Source organism: Salvelinus alpinus, chromosome 3, assembly GCF_045679555.1.
Source record: "Salvelinus alpinus chromosome 3, SLU_Salpinus.1, whole genome shotgun sequence".
NCBI lineage: Eukaryota > Metazoa > Chordata > Actinopteri > Salmoniformes > Salmonidae > Salvelinus > Salvelinus alpinus.
Genome location: NC_092088.1, coordinates 98,025,368 through 98,047,479, shown reverse-complemented (window position 1 = coordinate 98,047,479; position 22,112 = coordinate 98,025,368). Strand labels below are relative to the sequence as shown.

At 45.9% G+C, this 22,112-nt stretch overlaps 1 protein-coding gene across 1 annotated transcript; it reads right to left on the bottom strand.

The window, feature by feature from the left end:
* Positions 1-12,929: 12,929 nt before the first annotated feature.
* Positions 12,930-20,011, bottom strand: LOC139569884 (repetin-like). The gene is made up of 6 exons (XM_071391207.1): positions 19,993-20,011; positions 15,713-16,328; positions 15,617-15,621; positions 14,178-15,573; positions 14,107-14,134; positions 12,930-14,063 (listed from the first exon to the last, which is right to left on the bottom strand). The coding sequence occupies exons 1-6, from the start codon at positions 20,009-20,011 to the stop codon at positions 12,930-12,932; spliced, it is 3,198 nt and encodes a 1,065-aa protein (XP_071247308.1).
* Between the last annotated feature and the right edge of the window lie 2,101 nt (positions 20,012-22,112).

Genomic DNA, 22,112 nt, shown 5'->3' with positions numbered 1-22,112 from the left:
GTCCCCTGTAGTGTTACCTATATCTGTCCCCTGTAGTGTTACCTATATCTGTCCCCTGTAGTGTTACCTATATCTGTCCCCTGTAGTGTTACCTATATCTGTCCTCTGTAGTGTTACCTATATCTGTCCTCTGTAGTGTTACCTATATCTGTCCTCTGTAGTGTTACCTATATCTGTCCCCTGTAGTGTTACCTATATCTGTCCCCTGTAGTGTTACCTATATCTGTCCTCTGTAGTGTTACCTGTATCTGTCCCCTGTAGTGTTACCTATATCTGTCCTCTGTAGTGTTACCTATATCTGTCCTCTATAGTGTTACCTATATCTGTCCCCTGTAGTGTTACGTATATCTGTCCCATGTTGTGTTACGTATATCTGTCCTCTGTAGTGTTACCTATATCTGTCCTCTGTAGTGTTACCTATATCTGTCCTCTGTAGTGTTACCTATATCTGTCCTCTGTAGTGTTACCTATATCTGTCCTCTGTAGTGTTACGTATATCTGTCCCATGTTGTGTTACGTATATCTGTCCTCTGTAGTGTTACCTATATCTGTCCTCTGTAGTGTTACCTATATCTGTCCTCTGTAGTGTTACCTATATCTGTCCTCTGTAGTGTTACCTATATCTGTCCTCTGTAGTGTTACCTATATCTGTCCTCTGTAGTGTTACCTATATCTGTCCCCTGTAGTGTTACCTATATCTGTCCTCTGTAGTGTTACCTATATCTGTCCTCTGTAGTGTTACCTATATCTGTCCCCTGTAGTGTTACCTATATCTGTCCTCTGTAGTGTTACCTATATCTGTCCTCTGTAGTGTTACCTATATCTGTCCCCTGTAGTGTTACCTATATCTGTCCTCTGTAGTGTTACCTATATCTGTCCCCTGTAGTGTTACCTATATCTGTCCCCTGTAGTATTACCTATATCTGTCCTCTGTAGTGTTACCTATATCTGTCCCCTGTAGTGTTACGTATATCTGTCCCATGTTGTGTTACGTATATCTGTCCCCTGTAGGGTTTCCTATATCTGTCCACTTTGTTTCTATGAGCTAAAGCAGAAGTTGTAAATGAAGACTTCTCACTGACTTGAATAGATGATTAATTAAAATTGCAGCCAGGAGTTTTTAATGAATAAATCCAGGCTGAATTAGCACCTACTAATAAAAACCACTAATGTTTAATTCATCAGATGAGGAATTTGCGATTCCAATGAGTGACTTCCTAACAGCCTTACAGCCTCTTCTCTCTGTCTCAACGTTTGTTTTGGACAAACTTCATGTGATCCGCTCGGAGAAATACAGCATTGTGATCCGCGTCCCAAATGACATCCTATTCCCTATATAGTGCACTACTTTGGACCAGGGCCCAGTGCACTATGAAGGGAATAGGGTCTAAAGTAGTGCACTAGGATGCCATTTGGGATGTGTGGTGAGATGTTTGTTACAGACTCAAAGCTGCTCCCGGCCAAGAGTATTGTTGAGGTTCATTTCCTGGTGTTGTATTTGTAATGGTTTTCTTTTTATCCGAGTTTTAGACCAGAGGGAACTGAAAAGGTCACTACACTGTCACATTTTATCAGCAGAGACCAGTTTTACACCATGTACTCCATTCAGGGAGGAGGCGGAAGAGAGGGAACACACACACCATCCTGTTCACCTGTTCATTATGCAGACGGAGAGAGAGAGAGGGAACACACACACCATCCTGTTCACCTGTTCATTATGCAGACGGAGAGAGAGAGAGGGAACACACACACCATCCTGTTCACCTGTTCATTATGCAGACGGAGAGAGAGAGAGGGAACACACACACCATCCTGTTCACCTGTTCATTATGCAGACGGAGAGAGAGAGAGGGAACACACACACCATCCTGTTCACCTGTTCATTATGCAGACGGAGAGAGAGAGAGGGAACACACACACCATCCTGTTCACCTGTTCATTATGCAGACGGAGAGAGAGAGAGGGAACACACACACCATCCTGTTCACCTGTTCATTATGCAGACGGAGAGAGAGAGAGGGAACACACACACCATCCTGTTCACCTGTTCATTATGCAGACGGAGAGAGAGAGAGGGAACACACACACCATCCTGTTCACCTGTTCATTATGCAGACGGAGAGAGAGAGAGGGAACACACACACCATCCTGTTCACCTGTTCATTATGCAGACGGAGAGAGAGAGAGGGAACACACACACCATCCTGTTCACCTGTTCATTATGCAGACGGAGAGAGAGAGAGGGAACACACACACCATCCTGTTCACCTGTTCATTATGCAGACGGAGAGAGAGAGAGGGAACACACACACCATCCTGTTCACCTGTTCATTATGCAGACGGAGAGAGAGAGAGGGAACACACACACCATCCTGTTCACCTGTTCATTATGCAGACGGAGAGAGAGAGAGGGAACACACACACCATCCTGTTCACCTGTTCATTATGCAGACGGAGAGAGAGAGAGGGAACACACACACCATCCTGTTCACCTGTTCATTATGCAGACGGAGAGAGAGAGAGGGAACACACACACCATCCTGTTCACCTGTTCATTATGCAGACGGAGAGAGAGAGAGGGAACACACACACCATCCTGTTCACCTGTTCATTATGCAGACGGAGAGAGAGAGGGAACACACACACCATCCTGTTCACCTGTTCATTATGCAGACGGAGAGAGAGAGAGGGAGAGTGTCATTACAGGCCCAGAGCAGAGAGAGGGAGAGTGTCATTACAGACCCAGAGAGAGGGGGAGTCATCGTCCTTAACAGTTGGAAACAGGGCAGCGAGTGAGACAGGGAAGAGACAGAAGTGAGAGACGTTAAAATGAGACATTTTGCAGCGGTGGAATTAATCTACAGAGGCAGTACAGGTACCATGCTGTTTGAGGGGTTGAGTTAAACTACAGAGGCAGAACAGGTACCATGCTGTTTGAGGGGTTGAGTTAAACTACAGAGGCAGAACAGGTACCATGCTGTTTGAGGGGTTGAGTTAAACTACAGAGGCAGAACAGGTACCATGCTGTTTGAGGGGTTGAGTTAATGTCTCTGGGATAGGTGGGACATTAGTGTTCCACCTGGCCAAAATCCAGTGAAAATGCAGAGCGCCAAATTCAAATAAATTACGATAAAAATGTAACTTTCATGAAATCACACATGCAATACACCAAATTAAAGCTACACTTGTTGTGAATCAAAGCCAACGTGTCAGATTTAAAAAGGCTTTACGGCGAAAGCAAATGATGCTATTATCTGAGGATAGCACCCCAGCAAACAAACACAGACAATCATATTTCAACCCTCCAGGTGCGACACGCAATATGTCCCACAAACATCACAAATGGTCCTTTTGTTCAATTAATTCCGTCGATATCCAAAATGTCCATTTATTTGGCGCGTTTGATCCAGAAAAACACTGGTTCCAACTCGCGCAACATGACTACGAAATTTCTCATAAGTTACCTGTAAGCTTTGTCCAAACATTTCAAAGTACTTTCCTAATACAACTTTAGGTATTTTTTTGCGTAAACAATCAATTAAATTTAAGACGGGACATACTGTGTTCAATACCGGAGGAAAACAAAGTGGAGAGTGCTTTTCAGGTCACGCGCATCTATCAAAGAGTACACTTCCCTCGAGCCTCGTTCTGAACAGTGCTACTTCTTCATTTCTCAAAGGAAAAACATCAACCAATTTCTAAAGACTGTTGACATCTAGTGGAAGCGATAGGAACTGCAAGAAAGTTGCTTAGAAATCTGGATTCCCAATGAATATTCATGAAATGAAAACCCATTGAAAAGAGAGTGACCTCAAAAAAATAATTCTGAATGGTTTGTCCTCGGGTTTTGTCAGCCAAATAAGTTATGTTGTACTCACAGACATGATTCAAACAGTTTTAGAAACTTCAGAGTGTTTTCTATCTAAATGTACTGATATTATGCATATCTTAGCTTCTGGGCCTGAGTAGCAGGCAGTTTACTTGAACACGCTTTTCATCCGGACGTCAAATACCGCCCCCTATCCCAAAGAAGTTAATCTACAGAGGCAGTACAGGTACCATGCTGAAAGGGAGGCAGCGTGAGACCCAACCCGTTGCTGGCAGCAGTTCAATAACGATCAGAGTGTTTGGGTTGTTAATCGGATTCATTCCGACATTTCAAGATGTCTCTTTTTTTAATCGTAATACTTTTGTGTGTACTTGTTTGACATTTTACTGCACTGTTATGAGCTAGTAACACAAGTATTTAACATCCGCTAAACTGTGTCGGTGACCAATAAACTTTGAAGGGATTGAATTGGTTGTTGCCTAATTGTTTGTTGGTAGGTTTCTACACTACTTTCCCTCCATCTACAGCATTTCTTAATATTGTGCCGTTCCTTTGGCTTTGATGCCTCAGGATAGAGAATTGAGGGGGCAGGTAGCCTAGTGGTTAGAGCGTTGGGCCAGTAACTGAAAGGTTGTTGGATCAAGTCCCTGAGGTGACAAGGTAATAATCAGTTGTTCTGCCCCCCTAAACGAGGCAGTTAACCCACTGTTCCCTGATAGGCTGTCATTGCAAATAAGAATCTGTTCTTAACTGACTTGCCTAGTTAAATAAAGGTTAAAAAAAAAAATCTGTGTTCAAGTAGACTGTGATCTGATAGGGGTGTCAGTGAGCTGAGTGTAAATGCTCTGGGAGACTCTGGGTTGAGGTCAGTGATAAAGTATTCTACAGTACTACTGCCAAGACATGATCAGTAGGTTACCATGTACAGAGCTGCAGGAGTTGTGACCTGTTTTTGTTGTGTCTAGGGGCGGCAGGTAGCCTAGTGGTTAGAGTGTTGGACTAGTAACCAGCAGGTAACCTAGTGGTTAGAGTGTTGGACTAGTAACCAGCAGGTAGCCTAGTGGTTAGAGTGTTGGACTAGTAACCAGCAGGTAGCCTAGTGGTTAGAGTGTTGGACTAGTAACCGGAAGGTTGCCGAGCTGACAAGGTAAAAATCTGTCGTTCTGCCCCTGAACGAGGCAGTTAACCCACTGTTCTAGGCTGTCATTGTAAACAATAATTTGTTCTTAACTGAGTTGCCTTGTTAAATAAAAAAATATATATATTTGGGAGGGAACACTGTCACCTCCAGACAGGTGTTTGTGTGTTGAGGGTACCAGTTCTAGCATTTAAGCCGCCACAGACTAGCGGCCTGACTATGTACATACCCAGAACCTGACCCAGCATGCAACAGAGCTGCAGGAGTTGTGACCTGCTTATGTTGTCATAGCCCTCTCATTCAGTCACTGCTGTGATCCCTTCCCAACGTTGTGTAAGTAGCCCTCTCATTCAGTCACTGCTGTGATCCCTTCCCAACGTTGTGTAAGTAGCCCTCTCATTCAGTCACTGCTGTGATCCCTTCCCAACACTGTGTAAGTAGCCCTCTCATTCAGTCACTTCTGTGATCCCTTCCCAACGTTGTGTAAATAGCCCTCTCATTCAGTCACTGCTGTGATCCCTTCCCAACGTTGTGTAAGTAGCCCTCTCATTCAGTCACTGCTGTGATCCCTTCCCAACGTTGTGTAAGTAGCCCTCTCATTCAGTCACTGCTGTGATCCCTTCCCAACGTTGTGTAAGTAGCCCTCTCATTCAGTCACTGCTGTGATCCCTTCCCAACGTTGTGTAAGTAGCCCTCTCATTCAGTCACTGCTGTGATCCCTTCCCAACGTTGTGTAAGTAGCCCTCTCATTCAGTCACTGCTGTGATCCCTTCCCAACGTTGTGTAAGTAGCCCTCTCATTCCCATTCCCCATAACATTGTACTATACATGTCTGTATTAAATGCTTTAGGTTCAAATAATTACTCTTTGATGATTTTTGAAAAACACTTGACATCTTGTGCGTTCAGCGCTTATACCGTTGGTCTCCCATCCTCCTCAATTTTTCAAGTCACCAGCCTCCACTGGTCAGTAGGGCTGTGGGGGGGGGGGGGGGGTGTTAGGATGGGGGGGTCCTCTGGGCTTGGGGTTCATCATTTATCTGTCCTGCTGTGATGTCAAGGCTGTGGTCAGGATCTGAGGTGGGCTGTTCTGCTGGCTTCTCTGCGGGGGTGGCCAGCTCTCCAGTGGGTTGTTTTCAGTCACATCTTTCTCACCTTCTCCTCCAGTGCTCTGTTCTTCTTCTGCTGCTGGGCCTCCTCCTCCTCTAGTGCTCTCACCTTCTCCTCCAGCACTCTCACCTCCTCCTCTAGTGCTCTCACCTTCTCCTCCAGCACTCTCACCTCCTCCTCTAGTGCTCTGTTCTTCTCCTCCAGCACTCTCACCTCCTCCTCTAGTGCTCTGTTCTTCTCCTCCAGCACTCTCACCTTCTCCTCCAGCACTCTCACCTCCTCCTCTAGTGCTCTCACCTTCTCCTCCAGCACTCTCACCTTCTCCTCCAGCACTCTCACCTCCTCCTCTAGTGCTCTCACCTTCTCCTCCAGCACTCTCACCTTCTCCTCCAGCACTCTCACCTCCTCCTCTAGTGCTCTCACCTTCTCCTCCAGCACTCTCACCTTCTCCTCCAGCACTCTCACCTCCTACTCTAGTGCTCTGTTCTTCTCCTCCAGCACTCTCACCTCCTCCTCTAGTGCTCTGTTCTTCTCCTCCAGCACTCTCACCTCCTCCTCTAGTTCTCTGTTCTTCTCCTCCAGCACTCTCACCTTCTCCTCCAGCACTCTCACCTCCTCCTCCAGTGCTCTGTTCTTCTCCTCCAGCACTCTCACCTCCTACTCTAGTGCTCTGTTCTTCTCCTCCAGCACTCTCACCTCCTCCTCTAGTGCTCTGTTCTTCTCCTCCAGCACTCTCACCTCCTCCTCTAGTTCTCTGTTCTTCTCCTCCAGCACTCTCACCTTCTCCTCCAGCACTCTCACCTCCTCCTCCAGTGCTCTGTTCTTCTCCTCCAGCACTCTCACCTCCTCCTCTAGTGCTCTGTTCTTCTTCTGCTGCTGGGCCTCCTCTTCTTCTCCTGCTCGTTCTCCTATTGAAGTTGTCTCACCACAGTCCAGAGTACAGACATGTCTCTCTCCCCCTCCAGCTCTCCGGTTCTGGTTGAGGGGGTGTTGTTGTGGTGGACTTTATTTCAATGAGGGAGTAGTACTCTGTGCTGGGAGGTTGACTTTCCCTTGGGGTTGTTTAAGGAAGAGGTCTGGTCTTTCTCTCTCTCTCTTCTCTCCTGCCTCTCTCTTCTCTCCTGCCTCCTGAGGCTGTGACATCCTATTTTAAATTGTTGGTCTTGGGCTGGATAAGGTATCGCAACTGACATTGCCTACAATACCCATATGATACCTGTGGTGCAGTAGTCATAGTAACTTCACTCGGCCTGGCAGGCAACAGGCTGAATATGCAGTAGTCATAGTAACTTCACTCTGCCTGGCAGGGAGCAGGGTGAATATGCAGTAGTCATAGTAACTTCACTCTGCCTGGCAGGGAGCAGGGTGAATATGCAGTAGTCATAGTAACTTTACTCTGCCTGGCAGGGAGCAGGGTGAATATGCAGTAGTCATAGTAACTTCACTCTGCCTGGCAGGGAGCAGGGTGAATATGCAGTAGTCATAGTAACTTCACTCTGCCTGGCAGGGAGCAGGGTGAATATGCAGTAGTCATATTAACTTCACTCTGCATGGCAGGGAGCAGGGTGAATATGCAGTAGTCATAGTAACTTCACTCTGCCTGGCAGGGAGCAGGGTGAATATGCAGTAGTCATAGTAACTTCACTCTGCCTGACAGGGAGCAGGGTGAATATGCAGTAGTCATAGTAACTTCACTCTGCCTGGCAGGGAGCAGGGTGAATATGCAGTAGTCATAGTAACTTCACTCTGCCTGGCAGGGAGCAGGGTGAATATGCAGTAGTCATAGTAACTTCACTCTGCCTGGCAGGGAGCAGGGTGAATATGCGGTGGTCATTGTTCAGGTGTTATTAATGATGATGTAGAAGTGATGATAATGATTATGTGTTGCTTGTATCCCAATTTGCACCCTATCCCCTATGTAGTGCACTACTTTAGATCAGAGCCCTATGGACCCTGGTCAAACATAGTGCGCAAAAAGAATAGGGTGCCATTTGAGCCTCATCCACAACCTCCCCCCAATCTTGTGTGTTGTGGCCTTCTGTCACAGTTACGTTGGTCATTGTAGAAGCTTCACACACCTGGCAGAGAGTGCAGGTGTGATTGATGAACGGGTATAAGTGATGATGATGCCTGGGCTGGCTGTTGGCCTTTCTACATAAGGGTCCTCCGTCAGCCTGATAAATACCCTCTCATTCTCTGGGCAGAGGCTCAGCACAGGAAGGCAGGGTGTGCTGGGCTTCTACTGAGGTAATTAGGAGCGTGATTCATTTCGGTTGGCCAGTGTCCCATAGCGTTTTGATACGGTCTTCTAATAGGCATACAGTAAGTAGATCATGTGCATAGCAGGCTGACACTGGTATTTGTCTTGTCTGTGAGTTGTGTAATGGATTGTCATGGAAACCGATTTTTGTTCGATTAGTCTTAATATAGTGACATCCACTCCACCTAGCTTGCATCTTAAATGTCACACTAGTGCACTACTTTAGACCAGGGCTTTGTTCACAAGTAGTGCACTATATAGTGAATAAGGTGCCATTTGGGACGGATGTTAGACTTTGCGTATTCCATTTGTCGTGGCGTGTCAAGCTCCTGGTCAAGTGATGGTTAACGGCCTGTTCTGTAGTCATTATCGTTACAAACAAACATCTAACTGAATCTCCTGAGACATGTCATTAAATAACAAATAATACTTTTTTTTGTTTATTAGAAATACTACACATTCTAAGGTCGTGTCTAGAATGTGTCATGGGTCAATTCAAAGCATAAACCTACAGTATGTTCAGGATTACTAAAGTATTCTCTTTTCGACTAGTTTTAACATATTTAAAGACCTGTGTCCTTCATAGCCCCTTTGAGTAATATGTTGGTGATCAGAACTTGGCAAAGAGTGTAAACAGCGTTGAAAGGAGCAGAAAATACAGTGGTTTATTAACTCCCGTCTCACCAAGATAAATAGAAGAGTTGGAGCTTAATGTTCCCTAAAATGAAGACGCTTCGTCCAGTCGACTAGTTTTATTATTCTAGCTGACAGCGCATCATTCATTTACTACACTAAGTTATGTGGCGGAGTCCTTCCCTGGTTCTTGTTCTGCTTCTTGTGCAGCTCTTTTCAAGGAAGTAAAACGACGTACCTTTTCAAGTCAACACGCGCCTAGCATTTGAGTAACTGAATCACAGGGATATGTACTGGGACAATTTCTGGAGACAATTTGCTCTTTTTGACTTATGTCTATGAAGCATAAAAGACTGAAAAATAAGATATTTACTTCAGTTTGTTGGTGTTTAAAACCTCTACAGGATCGGTGTCCCCCCCCCCCCCCGCCCACGGGACGGTTCAGCTAATGTGATTAGCATGAGGTTGTAAGTAACATGAACATTTCCCAGGACATAGACATATCTGATATGGGAAGAACGCTTACATTCTTGTTAATCTAACTGCACTGTCCAATTTACAGTAGCTATTACAGTGAAATAATACCATGATATTGTTTGAGGAGAGTGGACAATTTTGAACTTGAAAATCTATTAATAAACCAATTAGGCACAGTTGGGCAGTCTTGATACAAAATTTTGAACAGATATGCAACGGTTCATTGGATCAGTCTAAAACTTTGCACATACACTGCTGCCATCTAGTGGCCAAAATCAAAATTGCGCCTGGGCTGGAAGAATACATTACGGCCTTTCTCTTGCATTTCAAAGATGGTACAAAAAAAATACAAAAAATGCATGTTTTTTTCATTGTCTTTTACCAAATCTAATGTGTTATATTCTCCTACATTCATTTCACATTTCCACAAACTTCAAAGTGTTTCCTTTCAAATGGTATCAAGAATATGCATATCCTTGCTTCAGGTTCTGAGCTTAAGGCAGTTAGATTTGGGTATGTCATTTTAGTCGAAAATTTAAAAAAAGGGGCGGATCCTGAAGAATACTAGTCAAGTATTCAGTTTGTTGGTATTTAATACCAGTCAAACATTCATCTTGTTGGTGTTTAATACCAGTCAAACATTCAGCTTGTTGGTGTTTAATACCAGTCAAACATTCAGCATGTTGGTGTTTAATACCAGTCAAACATTCTGCTTGTTGGTGTTTAATACCAGTCAAACATTCATCGTGTTGGTGTTTAATACCAGTCTAACATTCAGCTTGTTGGTGTTTAATACCAGTCAAACATTCATCTTGTTGGTGTTTAATACCAGTCAAACATTCATCTTGTTGGTGTTTAATACCAGTCAAACATTCAGCTTGTTGGTGTTTAATACCAGTCAAACATTCATCTGGTTGGTGTTTAATACCAGTCAAACATTCATCTGGTTGGTGTTTAATACCAGTCAAACATTCAGCTTGTTGGTGTTTAATACCAGTCAAACATTCAGCTTGTTGGTGTTTAATACCAGTCAAACATTCAGCTTGTTGGTGTTTAATACCAGTCAAACATTCAGCTTGTTTGTGTTTAATACCAGTCAAACATTCAGCTTGTTGGTGTTTAATACCAGTCAAACATTCAGCTTGTTGGTGTTTAATACCAGTCAAACATTCAGCTTGTTGGTGTTTAATACCAGTCAAACATTCAGCTTGTTGGTGTCTAATACCAGTCAAACATTCAGCATGTTGGTGTTTAATACCAGTCAAACATTCATCTTGTTGATGTTTAATACCAGTCAAACATTCAGCATGTTGGTGTTTAATACCAGTCAAACATTCAGCTTGTTGGTGTTTAATACCAGTCTAACATTCATCTGGTTGGTGTTTAATACCAGTCAAACATTCATCTGGTTGGTGTTTAATACCAGTCAAACATTCATCTGGTTGGTGTTTAATACCAGTCAAACATTCAGCTTGTTGGTGTTTAATACCAGTCAAACATTCATCTTGTTGATGTTTAATACCAGTCAAACATTCAGCATGTTGGTGTTTAATACCAGTCAAACATTCATCTTGTTGGTGTTTAATACAAGTCAAACATTCATCTGGTTGGTGTTTAATACCAGTCAAACATTCATCTGGTTGGTGTTTAATACCAGTCAAACATTCATCTTGTTGGTGTTTAATACCAGTCAAACATTCATCTGGTTGGTGTTTAATACCAGTCAAACATTCAGCTTGTTGGTGTTTAATACCAGTCAAACATTCATCTTGTTGGTGTTTAATACCAGTCAAACATTCATCTGGTTGGTGTTTAATACCAATCAAACATTCATCTGGTTGGTGTTTAATACCAGTCAAACATTCATCTTGTTGGTGTTTAATACCAGTCAAACATTCATCTGGTTGGTGTTTAATACCAGTCAAACATTCAGCTTGTTGGTGTTTAATACCAGTCAAACATTCATCTTGTTGGTGTTTAATACCAGTCAAACATTCATCTGGTTGGTGTTTAATACCAGTCAAACATTCATCTGGTTGGTGTTTAATACTAGTCAAACATTCATCTGGTTGGTGTTTAATACCAGTCAAACATTCATCTTGTTGGTGTTTAATACCAGTCAAACATTCATCTGGTTGGTGTTTAATACCAGTCAAACATTCAGCTTGTTGGTGTTTAATACCAGTCAAACATTCATCTTGTTGGTGTTTAATACCAGTCAAACATTCATCTGGTTGGTGTTTAATACCAGTCAAACATTCATCTGGTTGGTGTTTAATACCAGTCAAACATTCATCTTGTTGGTGTTTAATACCAGTCAAACATTCATCTGGTTGGTGTTTAATACCAGTCAAACATTCAGCTTGTTGGTGTTTAATACCAGTCAAACATTCATCTTGTTGGTGTTTAATACCAGTCAAACATTCATCTGGTTGGTGTTTAATACCAGTCAAACATTCATCTGGTTGGTGTTTAATACCAGTCAAACATTCATCTGGTTGGTGTTTAATACCAGTCAAACATTCATCTTGTTGGTGTTTAATACCAGTCAAACATTCATCTGGTTGGTGTTTAATACCAGTCAAACATTCATCTGGTTGGTGTTTAATACCAGTCAAACATTCATCTTGATGGTGTTTAATACCAGTCAAACATTCATCTTGTTGGTGTTTAATACCAGTCAAACATTCATCTGGTTGGTGTTTAATACCAGTCAAACATTCATCTTGATGGTGTTTAATACCAGTCAAACATTCATCTTGTTGGTGTTTAATACCAGTCTAACATTCATCTGGTTGATGTTTAATACCAGTCAAACATTCAGCTTGTTGGTGTTTAATACCAGTCAAACATTCCAAACAACAACATTTTCAAAACAACTAACCCCAATATCATTAGAGTTTACAATGGCTGACATTATGTGATGACGGATGTTTTTAAAATGGGTTGTTTATATTTGTTGAACAGTTGTTGATGTTGTCATGTCTCCTGAACATAACTGTTCTATAAATCACCTCTCTGTTAGCTGTATTTATCTTTTTATTAACTCTCTCACAATGAGAGCAGATGTTACCGTCTCCCGTGGCACCCTATTACCTACGTAGTGCACTACTTTTGACCAGGACCCGATAGGGATTAGAGTGCCATTTGGAACGCAGCCGGTGTTTCTAATGGACTTCTGCTCCTTTCATTCACCTGAAGTCACGTTCATCTCTACAGTATTACAACACACGGATGGGACGGCCGCAGGGCATCACACACCAGGTGATTTAAATGCTCTTGTTTTCAGTCATTAGTGTGTGTGTGTGTGTGTGTGTGTGTGTGTGTGTGTGTGTGTGTGTGTGTGTGTGTGTGTGTGTGTGTGTGTGTGTGTGTGTGTGTGTGTGTGTGTGTGTGTGTGTGTGTGTGTGTGTGTGTGTGTGTGTGTGTGTGTGTGTGTGTGTGTGTGTGTGTGTGTTAATGATGCTCTCTCTCCTGCTGCTGTCAGCCCTTTAAGAAGATTGATCTATTACATATTTGAAGACAATATCTTTGAGCTAATGATATTGCCACCAACTCAGTGATGACGCAAGTGCAGTGGTAGTGTGGGGACTGGGGCTGGAAATGGTGGTAGTGAGGGGACTGGGGCTGGAAATGGTGGTAGTGTGGGGACTGGAGCTGGTGGTAGTGAGGGGACTGGAGCTGGTGGTAGTGTGGGGACTGGAGCTGGTGGTAGTGAGGGGACTGGGGCTGGTGGTAGTGAGGGGACTGGAGCTGGGTGTAGTGTGGGGACTGGAGCTGGTGGTAGTGAGGGGACTGGAGCTGGTTGTAGTGAGGGGACTGGAGCTGGTGGTAGTGATGGGACTGGAGCTGGGTGTAGTGAGGGGACTGGAGCTGGTTGTTGTGAGGGGACTGGGGCTGGTGGTAGTGTGGGGACTGGAGCTGGTGGTAGTGTGGCGACTGGAGCTGGTGGTAGTGTGGGGACTGGAGCTGGTTGTAGTGAGGGGACTGGAGCTGGTGGTAGTGAGGGGACTGGAGCTGGGTGTAGTGAGGGGACTGGAGCTGGTTGTAGTGTGGGGACTGGAGCTGGTGGTAGTGTGGGGACTGGAGCTGGTGGTAGTGTGGGGACTGGAGCTGGTGGTAGTGAGGGGACTGGAGCTGGTGGTAGTGTGGGGACTGGAGCTGGTGGTAGTGAGGGGACTGGAGCTGGTTGTAGTGAGGGGACTGGAGCTGGTGGTAGTGAGGGGACTGGAGCTGGGTGTAGTGAGGGGACTGGAGCTGGTGGTAGTGAGGGGACTGGAGCTGGTGGTAGTGAGGGGACTGGAGCTGGTGGTAGTGAGGGGACTGGAGCTGGGTGTAGTGAGGGGACTGGAGCTGGTTGTTGTGAGGGGACTGGGGCTGGTGGTAGTGTGGGGACTGGAGCTGGTGGTAGTGTGGGGACTGGAGCTGGTGGTAGTGAGGGGACTGGAGCTGGTGGTAGTGAGGGGACTGGAGCTGGTGGTAGTGAGGGGACTGGAGCTGGTGGTAGTGAGGGAACTGGAGCTGGTGGTAGTGAGGGGACTGGGGCTGGTTGTAGTGTGGGGACTGGGGCTGGTGGTAGTGAGGGGACTGGGGCTGGTGGTAGTGTGGGGACTGGAGCTGGTGGTAGTGAGGGGACTGGGGCTGGTGGTAGTGAGGGGACTGGGGCTGGTTTAGTGTGGGGACTGGGGCTGGTTGTAGTGAGGGGACTGGAGCTGGTTGTTGTGAGGGGACTGGAGCTGGTGGTAGTGTGGGGACTGGGGCTGGTTGTTGTGAGGGGACTGGGGCTGGTGGTAGTGTGGGGACTGGAGCTGGTGGTAGTGAGGGGACTGGAGCTGGTGGTAGTGTGGGGACTGGAGCTGGTGGTAGTGTGGGGACTGGAGCTGGTGGTAGTGTGGGGACTGGAGCTGGTGGTAGTGTGGGGACTGGAGCTGGTGGTAGTGTGGGGACTGGAGCTGGTGGTAGTGAGGGGACTGGTGCTGGTGGTAGTGAGGGGACTGGAGATGGTTGTAGTGTGGGGACTGGGGCTGGTTGTAGTGAGGGGACTGGAGCTGGTTGTAGTGAGGGGACTGGAGCTGGTTGTAGTGAAGGGACTGGGGCTGGTTGTAGTGAGGGGACTGGAGATGGTTGTAGTGTGGGGACTGGGGCTGGTTGTAGTGAGGGGACTGGAGCTGGTTGTAGTGAGGGGACTGGAGCTGGTGGTAGTGAGGGGACTGGAGCTGGGTGTAGTGAGGGGACTGGAGCTGGTTGTTGTGAGGGGACTGGGGCTGGTGGTAGTGTGGGGACTGGAGCTGGTGGTAGTGTGGGGACTGGAGCTGGTGGTAGTGTGGGGACTGGAGCTGGTTGTAGTGAGGGGACTGGAGCTGGTGGTAGTGAGGGGACTGGAGCTGGGTGTAGTGAGGGGACTGGAGCTGGTTGTAGTGTGGGGACTGGAGCTGGTGGTAGTGTGGGGACTGGAGCTGGTGGTAGTGTGGGGACTGGAGCTGGTGGTAGTGAGGGGACTGGAGCTGGTGGTAGTGTGGGGACTGGAGCTGGTGGTAGTGAGGGGACTGGAGCTGGTTGTAGTGAGGGGACTGGAGCTGGTGGTAGTGAGGGGACTGGAGCTGGGTGTAGTGAGGGGACTGGAGCTGGTGGTAGTGAGGGGACTGGAGCTGGTGGTAGTGAGGGGACTGGAGCTGGTGGTAGTGTGGGGACTGGAACTGGTGGTAGTGAGGGGACTGGAGCTGGTTGTAGTGAGGGGACTGGAGCTGGTGGTAGTGAGGGGACTGGAGCTGGGTGTAGTGAGGGGACTGGAGCTGGTTGTTGTGAGGGGACTGGGGCTGGTGGTAGTGTGGGGACTGGAGCTGGTGGTAGTGTGGGGACTGGAGCTGGTGGTAGTGAGGGGACTGGAGCTGGTGGTAGTGAGGGGACTGGAGCTGGTGGTAGTGAGGGGACTGGAGCTGGTGGTAGTGAGGGGACTGGAGCTGGTGGTAGTGAGGGGACTGGGGCTGGTTGTAGTGTGGGGACTGGGGCTGGTGGTAGTGAAGGGACTGGGGCTGGTGGTAGTGTGGGGACTGGAGCTGGTGGTAGTGAGGGGACTGGGGCTGGTGGTAGTGAGGGGACTGGGGCTGGTTTAGTGTGGGGACTGGGGCTGGTTGTAGTGAGGGGACTGGAGCTGGTTGTTGTGAGGGGACTGGAGCTGGTGGTAGTGTGGGGACTGGGGCTGGTTGTTGTGAGGGGACTGGGGCTGATGGTAGTGTGGGGACTGGAGCTGGTGGTAGTGAGGAGACTGGAGCTGGTGGTAGTGTGGGGACTGGAGCTGGTGGTAGTGTGGGGACTGGAGCTGGTGGTAGTGTGGGGACTGGAGCTGGTGGTAGTGTGGGGACTGGAGCTGGTGGTAGTGTGGGGACTGGAGCTGGTGGTAGTGAGGGGACTGGTGCTGGTGGTAGTGAGGGGACTGGAGATGGTTGTAGTGTGGGGACTGGGGCTGGTTGTAGTGAGGGGACTGGAGCTGGTTGTAGTGAGGGGACTGGAGCTGGTTGTAGTGAGGGGACTGGGGCTGGTTGTAGTGAGGGGACTGGAGATGGTTGTAGTGTGGGGACTGGGGCTGGTTGTAGTGAGGGGACTGGAGCTGGTTGTAGTGAGGGGACTGGAGCTGGTTGTAGTGAGGGGACTGGGGCTGGTTGTAGTGAGGGGACTGGAGCTGGTGGTAGTGAGGGGACTGGAGCTGGTGGTAGTGAGGGGACTGGAGCTGGTGGTAGTGAGGGGACTGGAGCTGGTGGTAGTGAGGGGACTGGAGCTGGTGGTAGTGAGGGGACTGGAGCTGGTGGTAGTGAGGGGACTGGAGCTGGTGGTAGTGAGGGGACTGGGGCTGGAGCTTCTTGTGGATAAAGCCTCTTGGAATGACTAGGTAGGTATAGGAAAAGTGAGTGTGGAGGTGATTTTGTAGAATGGCTTCTAATCAATCATTCAGGTGTTTATAAAGCCCTTCTTACATCAGTTGATGTCACAAAGTGCTGTACAGAAACCCAGCCTAAAACCCCAAACAGCAAGCAATGCAGGTGTAGGAGCACGGTGGCTAGGAAAAACTCCCTAGAAAGGCTAGAACCTAGGAAGAAACCTAGAGAGGAACCAGGCTATGAGGGGTGGCCGGTCCTCTTCTTGCTGTGCCAGGTGGAGATTATAACAGAACATGGCCAAGATGTTCAAATGTTCATAGATGACCAGCAGGGTCAATTAATAATTATCACAGTGGTTGTCGAGGGTGCAAAGCCGATCATTAAGAGTATCTCTACTGCTCCTGCTGTCTCCAGAAAGTTGAAAACAGCCGGTCTCGGACAGGTAGCACAACCGGTAAACAGGGCAGGGTTCCATAGCCACAGGCAGAACAGTTGAAACTGGAGCAGCAGCTCGGCCAGGTGGACTGGGGACAGCAAGAAGTCATCAGGCCAGGTAGTCCTGAGGCATGGTCCTAGGGCTCAGGTCCTCCGAGAGAGAAAAAGAATGAAAGAAAGAAAGAGAATTAGAGAGAGCATACTTAAATTCACACAGGACACTGGATAAGACAGGAGAAATACTCCAGATATAACAGACTGACCCTAGCCCCCCGCACAAACTACTGCATCATAAATACTTGAGGCTGAGACAGGAGGGGTCGGGAGACACTGTGGCCCCGTCCGACGATACCCCTGGACAGGGCCAAACAGGCAGGATATAACCCCACCCACTTTGCCAAAGCACAGTCCCCACACCACTAGAGGGATAACTTCAACCACCAACTTATCATCCTGAGACAAGGCCGAGTATAGCCCACAAAGATCTCCGCCACGGCACAACCCAAGGGGGGGCGCCAATCCGGACAGGAAGATCACGTCAGCAATTTTGGGTCTTCACCGTGTTTCATCGAAATGTACAGCTGTGTATCATCCGCATAGCAGTGAAAGTTAACATTATGTTTCCGAATGACATCACCAAGAGGTAAAATATATAGTGATAACAATAGTGGTCCTAAAACGGAACCTTGAGGAACACCGAAATTTACAGTTGATTTGTCAGAGGACAAACCATCCACAGAGACAAACTGATATCTTTCTGACCAGAACTTGTCAGAACTTGTCCGTGTAGACCAATTTGGGTTTCCAATCTCTCCAAAAGAATGTGGTGATTGATGGTATCAAAAGCAGCACTAAGGTCTAGGAGCACGAGGACAGATGCAGAGCCTTGGTCTGATGCCATTAAAAGGTAATTTACCACCTTCACAAGTGCAGTCTCAGTGCTCTGATGGGGTCTAAAACCAGACTGAAGCGTTTCGTATACATTGTTTGGTAGGTTTAGAGGCCATGATTATTTTCATCAATGTGTCGAGAGATATAGTATTTCAAAACTTGAGTGTCTCCCTTGATCCTAGGTCCTGGCAGAGTTGTGCAGACTCAGGACAACTGAGCTTTGGAGGAATACGCAGATGTATCACTTTCTTTGAATCACCTTAGTCAATGAGAGTCAATGGGAGTCAAGGTAACAGTGCAGAGCCAGTGAAACATCAATAGATGTATAGCGTGATGCAGTACATATTAATATGTGTATTAACGTACAGCACAGCCACATGGATTATACCGGTATAAATCTTTATCAAACCATATAATTGGTTGACATTTTTTGACATTTTCATATATTTAGTTTTTTTAAATATTATTAAACAATAATATTTTCCTTTGCTAGTGTAGTAGGTAAAGTCAATAACCTTCATCAGACTGCATTACCTGTTTCTGTCCCTGAGCGCCTGAAAGGGCATGGGAATAATCATTTGGCAAAGGGCCATTTTGTTCAATCTGGAGAGGTGGGTAAGCAACTAGCTACTGCCTCTTGAAATATTCACAAAATGTCCAATTAGGGCTGAAAATGCACCTCTCTCGTTTGTCAGTGACTCATTTTGCAGCAGGGGAATCGCACGCCTTCCCTTCCTTTTTAGGATGGACCACTTTTAATGACTCATTCATCAACTCTAGGCTCTTTTACAACTCATACAGCTACCGAGGCAGACTAATCAGCCTCCTTTAGGGGATTGGTGCAAGGCAGGGTGGAGAGAGAACTTGTAGCGGTGAGGCCCGGCCTGCAGGTCTAATCAATCATTAACACGGGATTCATATAAGGACAGAGCTCAGCTGACCATGCAGGGGAATCTCAGGAGCTCCTTTATGAAAGTATGTTAAGGGAACATGGGTTGCATCCTGAATGGCACCCTATTCCCTTAAATGGCACCCTATTCCCTTAAATGGCACCCTATTCCCTTAAATGGCACCCTATTCCCTTAAATGGCACCCTATCCCCTATATAGTGTTCACTATATAGTTCCCTGGGGTTCTATTTCAGGTTTCGGCTTAAACCCATTACACAGAAGGGGCATATAGAGAGAGGACACACTATAGCAGTTTACTTGAGTTGTATGAACTGTCCTGTGTCCGTACTAGCAGAGCATCGAAACAAGGTGTACTTTATAATGGATTCACAATCTTTGACAGGGAAGGTGCTTATAGAGAGAGGAGATACTGCAGCAGTACGACTTCTACGAATCTTCAAGGAACCGAACACCTAATCAACTGTATGTTTTTTTTATCAATGCCATTAAAAACAAATTGCAGAGTTAATCACAAAAATAAAGTGAGCAATATAATGTTCTCAGGCAAGCCAAGATACCAAATCATATACATAGTACGTTCCTAGATATCAATCTACCTACATTGTACACAGAGCATTAAATCAACTATTACAAAAGACAGAAAGACTGAAGAAAATATTTGACTTTTGAAAATGACTCTTTTGAAAATATAATGTCTACTACTCTTTTCATAATCCTCTTTCTTTAAGACCTGCCTAAACAAAATCATGGATTTCTTTGTGATGGTGTATATTAAATGGATTTATTAAATGGTTTAAAATGGTCCAGAGGCCTGGCGACGCTAGTGTTAAAATGTTCAATTTTGTCTCAATAGCTCAAGTAGCTACCTCTGTTACTAATCTGAGCAAAAAAAAGAAACATCCTCTCACTGTCAACTGTGTTCATTTTCAGCAAACTTAACTTGTGTAAGTATTTGTATGAACATAACAAGATTCAACAACTGAGACATAAACTGAACAAGTTCCACAGACATGTGACTAACGGGTATGGAATAATGTGTCCCTCAACAAAGGGGGGGTCAAAATCAAAAGGTAAAAAAGAACACTGACATTCATGTCTTGCAGGAAATCACACACAGAACGAGCAGTATGGCTGGTGGCATTGTCATGCTGGAGGGTCATGTCAGGATGAGCCTGCAGGAAGGGTACCACATGAGGGAGTTGGAAGTCTTCCCTGTAACACACAGCGTTGAGATTGCCTGCAATGACAACAAGCTCAGTCTGATGATGCTGTGACACACCGCCCCAGACCATGACGGACCCTCCACCTCCAAATCGATCCCGCTCCAGAGTACAGGCCTCGGTGTAACACTCATTCTTTCGAAGGTAAAGGTGAATCCGACCATCACCCCTGGTGAGACAAAACCGCGACTCATCAGTGAAGAGCACGTTTTACTAGTGCCCATAGGCGACATTGTTGCCGGTGATGTCTGGTGAGGACCTGCCTTACAACAGGCCTACAAGCCCTCAGTCCAGCCTCCCTCAGCCTATTGCGGACAGTCTGAGCACTGATGGAGGGATTGTCCGTTCCTGGTGTAACTCGGGCAGTTGTTGTTGCCATCCTGTACCTGTCCCACAGGTGTGATGTTCGGATGTCCCGATCCTGTGCAGGTGTTGTTACTCGTGGTCAAACCACTCCGAGGTCGATCAGCTGTCCGTCCTGTCTCCCTGTAGCGCTGTCTTAGGCATCTCACAGTATGGACATTGCAATTTTTTGCCCTGGCTACATCTGCAGTCCTCATGCCTCCTTGCAGCATGCCTAAGTCACATTCACGCAGATGAGCAGGGACCCTGGGCATCTTTCTTTTGGTGTTTTTCAGAGTCAGTAGAAAGGCCTCTTTAGTGTCCTAAGTTTTCATAACTGTGCCCTTAAATGCCTACCGTCTGTAAGCTGTTAGTGTCTGTCACGCCCTGGCCTTAGTATTCTTTGTTTTATTTATTATTTTAGTTAGGTCAGGGTGTGACATGGGGAGTGTATGTGTTTTTGTAGTGTCTAGGGTGGTTGTAAGGTTTAGGGGGTTTATTAGAGTAGTTGGGTTTATGTTTAGTATAGGTATCTAGCTGTGTCTATGGTTGTGTGTAGTTGTCTAGGGAAGTCTATGGTTGCCTGAATGGGTTCTCAATTAGAGACAGCTGGTTATTGTTGTCTCTGATTGGGAGCCATATTTAAGGTAACCATAGGCTTTAGCTGTTGGTGGGGTATTCTGTCACGATCGTCTATAGTAGAGAGTGAGGACCAACATGCAGCGCGTGGAAAGTAAGTCATCTTCCTTTTATTTGAAGAGAACGAACACCAAACGAAACCACTTTACAAAATAACAAACAGACGAACGTGAAGCTAACCATGAACTAGTGCCTACAAGCAACATAGAACATCGACATAGACAATACCCCACAAACAGCTAAAGCCTATGGTTACCTTAAATATGGCTATATATATATATATATATACACATATACACACATATACACATATATATATATATACACACACGCTACCGTTCAAAAGTTTGGGGTCACTTAGAAATGTCCTTGTTGTCCATTAAAATAACATCAAATTGATCAGAAATACAGTGTAGACATTGTTAATGTTGTAAATGACTATTGTAGCTGGAAACCGCATATATATTACACACACATATATATGTATGTGTATATGTGTATATATATATATATATGTATGTATATATTTATATATATATGGGTGTATATAAATATATATACAGTGGGGAGAACAAGTATTTGATACACTTCCGATTTTGAAGGTTTTCCTACTTACAAAGCATGTAGAGGTCTGTAATTTTTATCATAGGTACACTTCAACTGTGAAAATCCAGAAAATCACATTGTATGATTTTTAAGTAATTCATTTGCATTTTATTGCATGACATAAGTATTTGATCACCTACCAACCAGTAAGAATTCCGGCTCTCACAGACCTGTTTTTCTTTAAGAAGCCCTCCTGTTCTCCACTCATTACCTGTATTAACTGCACCTGTTTGAACTCGTTACCTGTATAAAAGACACATGTCCACACACTCAATCAAACAGACTCCAACCTCTCCACAATGGCCAAGACCAGAGAGCTGTGTAAGGACATCAGGAATAAAATTGTAGACCTGCACAAGGCTGGGATGGGCTACAGGACAATAGGCAAGCAGCTTGCTTAGAAGGCAACAACTGTTGGCGCAATTATAAAAAAATGGAAGAAGTTCAAGATGACGGTCAATCACCCTCGGTCTGGGGCTCCATGCAAGATCTCACCTCGTGGGGCATCAATGATCATAAGGAATGTGAGGGATCAGCCCAGAACTACACGGCAGGACCTGGTCAATTACCTGAAGAGAGCTGGGACCACAGTCTCAAAGAAAACCATTAGTAACACACTACGCCGTCATGGATTTAAATCCTGCAGCGCACGCAAGGTCCCCCTGCTCAAGCCAGCGCATGTCCAGGCCCGTCTGAAGTTTGCCAATGACCATCTGGATGATCCAGAGGAGGAATGGGAGAAGGTCA

Excerpts from the sequence above, each read along its gene's own strand:
- LOC139569884 (XM_071391207.1), bottom strand. Across the intron at positions 14,135-14,177 it reads CCACACTACCACCAGCTCCA|CCCCAGTCCCCACACTAAAC; the intron begins GTCCCCTCACAA and ends CACTACAACCAG. Across the intron at positions 14,064-14,106 it reads CCCACACTAAACCAGCCCCA|CTCCAGTCCCCACACTACCA; the intron begins GTCCCCTCACTA and ends CACTACCACCAG.